At 35.6% G+C, this 5,027-nt stretch overlaps 1 protein-coding gene across 1 annotated transcript in view; it reads right to left on the bottom strand.

The window, feature by feature from the left end:
- The window catches only part of LOC107560278 (neuroligin-2-like), a 173,952-nt gene that overhangs the window by 4,961 nt on the left and 163,964 nt on the right, over positions 1–5,027 (bottom strand). Inside the window, exon 5 of the mRNA XM_016244417.1 lies at positions 59–244. Coding sequence (XP_016099903.1) covers positions 59–244 — 186 coding nt within the window. The remainder of the gene's footprint in view (positions 1–58; positions 245–5,027) is intronic.

Below are 5,027 nucleotides of genomic sequence, written 5' to 3'. Positions count from 1 at the left end.
CACACACACACACACACACACACACACACACACACACACGCACACACACTTGTCTTACCCTCAGAGTGGTGGGACAGGATGAGTAGGTTGACACAAGACGCTCCAGCTCCAGAGCCAAAGATAGTGATTCGTTCAGGATCGCCACCGAAGTGTCCAATATTCTCATTCAGCCAACGCAAGGCCTGGATTTGATCCAACAGGCCATAGTTCCCTTTAGCAGACTGATCTCCTGTGCTAAGAAAACCTAAATAGTAAAGTAGAGGAGAAATAGAAGAAAGGGGGAAATAAAAAATACAGACAGATTTGTTAATGGAGAGCAGTAATATAATTTTTAGATAAAACTATTACAAATTGCTTTTGGCCATTGAAATACAGCTGATATAAAATAAAATAGAAATATTATGAAATATAAATATTATCAAAAACTTGAAAATTAGAAATTTAAGTACTAAAATTACTAAAACTAAAACAAATAAATGATATAAATAATAAACGAGATTAAAAATGACAAAAGCACATACAAAATTACTAAAACTTAAACAAAAATGTAAAAAATTAAAATACATTTTAAAATGAAAATAAATACTATATAGCATATAAAATACTAAAATAATTGATAGAGAGTAGGGATGTGCATCTTCATAACAGGCCGATGCGATACGCATCTCAATGCATAGCCAACGATGCAATACATTAAAGACACATATGAAGCAGCTACCAATGCGATGCAATACGATTCACCCCTATTACGATGCAGTGCGATCCGATTTCGATTCGATTCAACACAATGCGATTCAATGCAATACGATGCAATGGAAAAAATATGATGCTATGCAATTCAATATGGTACAAATAGCTTGCTTTTATTTCTTTGGTTCGGACAGACAGCAAATCAGTAGTGCTGTGATATATCATATTTATGTAGCAGCAATGGTGATGAGAGAGCACGCTAGAGAAACAGTTTAGAGAGGAGAAATCAATCTACATATAAAATATTGGTCACAAATTATTTTTTGTAGAGTGCATCTACTAATAATTATATATAAATAGTTTTTACCGATGCAAATATGTAAGAAACGATGCATCGCGAAACAAATGGCAACTTGTATCTTATGCACACTCTGTGAATCTTACCATCCCTAATAGAGAGTGCAATAATGCCATCAGTTTGGCATTGTCATCAAAATTAAATAAATCATCTATAAAACTGAAAAAGAAGAAGAAAGTAGGAAAAATTGTGGACTGAAAAAAAACAAAAACAAAATACATTTGTTTTGGTAGTTGACCACTGATCTTATTTAGTCAAATGTCTGATAACAGCAGGGTAAGAATGAAAGTGAGAGCTTGAGACAGTAGAGAGAGAGAGAGAGAGAGAGAGAGGGGGGGGCATGGCTGAGACAGAGGGTGAGTGAGTGGGCGCTCTAATTTGGAAAAACTGTTTCATCTGCCTCCAAGTCACCAAGAACTTTACTGATCAAAGACTGACACACACACACACACGCACGCACACACACACACACACACACACACACACACACACACACACACACACACACACACACACACACACACACACACACAGACAGAGAGACCAATGGAAATAAAATGCCTGTATCAAACGGCCTAATACACGTCAGAGTCCAAAACTAACGGCCTTTCTGCATTTGTGCCTAGTCAGTTAATGACTTAACAGACAACACTTCTGGAAAAGGTGCCTTCTGATGAAACCTACTTCTTGGGCAGTCATTATTCAAATCATTCTAATATACTGGTTTGTTGCTCAGAAAACATTTCTTATTGTCATCAATGTTGAAAAAGTTGTGTGTAATATTTAATGGGGAAACCATGATACATTGTTTTCTCTTTTTTTTTTTGTCTGTCTTGGATTCAGGATTCTTGGATGAATAAAAAGTTCAAAAGAACAAAAATTTTTTTGCAACACTGTAAAAGTCTTTACTGTTATTTCTCGAGCCACTGAATGTGTCCATGCTAAAATAGAATTTCTTTCAAAAATAAAGAAAGCGTCTTAACAAACCCCAAACTTTGTAGTGTTTAAACTAATTTACAGATTTCAACCACCCTGTCAGAAGCTATTCTCAGTCTTATTATAGGCTAGGAAAAACGAAAAAGGGTGATGGCATCTTAATAGACAGAACGTTATGCAAACATTGAACTCTGATGTGCCTTGATGCCTTCCTACATCCATATACTGCTTGTGAAAGTGCATCTTTCAGCTTTCAGACAGCTGTATTCTTACTTCTCAAAAATACATGAGCACATACACTAAACTCTTCTTACTCTGGATTTCTGTGAATATCATGACACTACCTGAATTCAGTACTGTGTGACGTACTTCACACGTGTGTGACGTGTGTGAAGTACTGTGTGACAGTCTGAGGTCAGATTATGGTTGTGGAAGGACAGTTAACAATGTAGATTTATCTATCATGGAGTTCAGAACTTGACAGTATGACAGCTGTGACTTGACATGATCCTCATTTGCTATGAATAAAATAAGCATGAACAAACACAGAGTCCTCCATCATCCACAAACACATTGCAACCATTAAATGCATTCTGCCACAAGCAGAATTAATTTCTCTGCAAATCGTTCATAATATGCTAAATGTTTATGTATGATGTACACAGAATTTCATTCTGCTCGTGTTTCATTAAAAAGGTCCTTGGAATGGACGCCTTAGAAACAATTTTGTCTAATTCATTTGGATTCTTATTGAAAGCATAGGAGGCAAATTCACGAAAAGTTGTGCCAGTTTAGCATGCGCATGATCAAATGATGAAGCCGTCATAATGCATAATTTCTTTAGTGAATTGGGTGCTAAAACAATTCAAAACAGCACAATGAAATAAGCGGTGCTAACAGTGGCGCACGATTCATTCTTAATGAATTGCTCCTAAAGTGAACCATTATTATGACAATTTTTGATCAATTCCAACCCCTCAATACACTATTAGCATGCAGTCCACATCCACACGCAGAATGAAGGGAGAGATATTTGGATTATTCCTCAAAGAGCATCAAAATAGACAAAAACGTCACATCAAAGAGCGATAGCTACGGAAATGAGATTATCTGCAGCTGTTTAGATTTATTTACGTCACCTTTAGTAGATCTCGCACAGCAGTCAATGATTTGCCAGTATAATGCAACCTCTTGCTCAAACATGGCCATTGGCCTCAAAATCTCCTTGTAAACCTTAAAATAACAAAGTTAAATTGTTTTTTGGCCTAAGCTTTGTGAGCAGCCATTAAAACCACCACGGTCATTACTGTGAGTTCACACCCAACATCTTCTGCTTTAGATTTACTGTATCTTCATTATCATTATTTTCTAGGCTCTGTCAGCCACATTATCCTGGTGAAGAGTGTGTGTATGTACGACAATGTAAAATTGTCTTTAAAAGAATCCTCAGCAGAAATTTGGACTGGAAAATAAGATCCCACTTTCTGATTAGCTTCTGTGTCTGTGTGTATGTGTGCACAATGCCTGTTGAACTGCATGGAAGATCTTAGGTGACATTTTCTATAATGGTTTTAAAGAGATCATTTGCATTTGCAATACAGCACAACCAATTATTTGATGTCATCATTATGTTAAATTATACCTATTCTGACATTTGACATTCTTGAATCATTTTCTAAATTCCTAGATTTGAACAGAAAAAAACTATATCTGTATAAAGTCTGCAAGTATTTCAACCAATGAATAGGAAACCAACAGATTGAACTGATGGGTCATTATCATCATGTTATCATCAGTTATATATATGTCTTAACAAAGTGGACAAAACAGTAAACACACCATTTCTTTTTTTTTTTTTTTTGCAATTTTTTATTAAGTTTTAAAACACACCATTTCTAAAGATGGAGATCACATTAGTTAATTTTTTCACAATATCACAACTAAGGGAACATGGGGTGAATTCTAAATCATTATACCACTTTGAGCAGATGTTGCGGTGTTTGCCATATCCCCAGGTGCTACAATATTAAACTTCTGACATGTAAAAATAGGCAATATATTAAGAAATTTTCCAGGCGTTTCTTACTTTTTCCCTTTTCCGTGATTGTTTCAAACAAAACATGTTTTCTTGGGCATTTTCATTTAGTTAATCATTTTATCCCTTAATATCCCTTTCCATCCTGTTAGTGTTTTGTAATTTCTCTTTATATAAGCCAGTTGCTTAAAGACATCATCCTCAGGAAGGGACAATATAATTTCAGGTGGTAAAACAACAGCATAAACATGATGTTTTGAGGCATCAGCTGGTTTATTTCATGCTTAAGCATTTAATTTTTAAAAAAAATTTTTTTACAACTACAGATATCAGTAATGACAACATAATTACAAAAAATTTTAAAAATATCAAGTCAACACCATCATGTAAGCTAATTCTCAGTCACTCACCAAACAATGGCTAAAATTAGAACTTTTTTTATCCTGTCAGATTCATTTTGTCCTGCAGTTGTCTTGTAATGGTGTAAAACGGTATAATAAATAAAGTGGCTGAGCTTAACCAGGGCACATTTCTGAAAGTTTGGTATAGCCTTTCATTTAAATTCCTCCTTGAATAACAACACAGGCATATTCAAGTTACAGAGTTTTAAAGGCACTGCATAACAGGATTGACCCATATACTCTTGTTTTGCCTCCCATACCATGCTGCCCACCTGTGTGGCATCATTTGACTGACTCCACATGTTGCTATAAATGGCAATGTAAAAACAATACACCTAAAAATATATAGGCCTATATATAGCAAATGTATAAGAGTAAACTCACGCAGCATTGAATAACTTGAACATCAGGAGTAATGCACTGCTGCTTTTTGAATACATGAATGCTTAGTAACGACATATTCTGCGCTAGTGGGTGTTTATATGTATGTGTGTGTGTGTGGTTGCTCACAGTTCTCTGGTGTGATTCCCACTGTGCTTGCAGGGACAAGGCTGAAAAAGCCACACACACACACACACACACACACACACACACACACACACACACA

This window comes from Sinocyclocheilus grahami, unplaced genomic scaffold (genome assembly GCF_001515645.1).
Source record: "Sinocyclocheilus grahami isolate Dianchi unplaced genomic scaffold, SAMN03320097.WGS_v1.1 scaffold718.1, whole genome shotgun sequence".
Taxonomy (NCBI): domain Eukaryota; kingdom Metazoa; phylum Chordata; class Actinopteri; order Cypriniformes; family Cyprinidae; genus Sinocyclocheilus; species Sinocyclocheilus grahami.
Note: the sequence above shows the minus strand (reverse complement) of the source record. Positions and strands in the feature narration are given on the sequence as shown.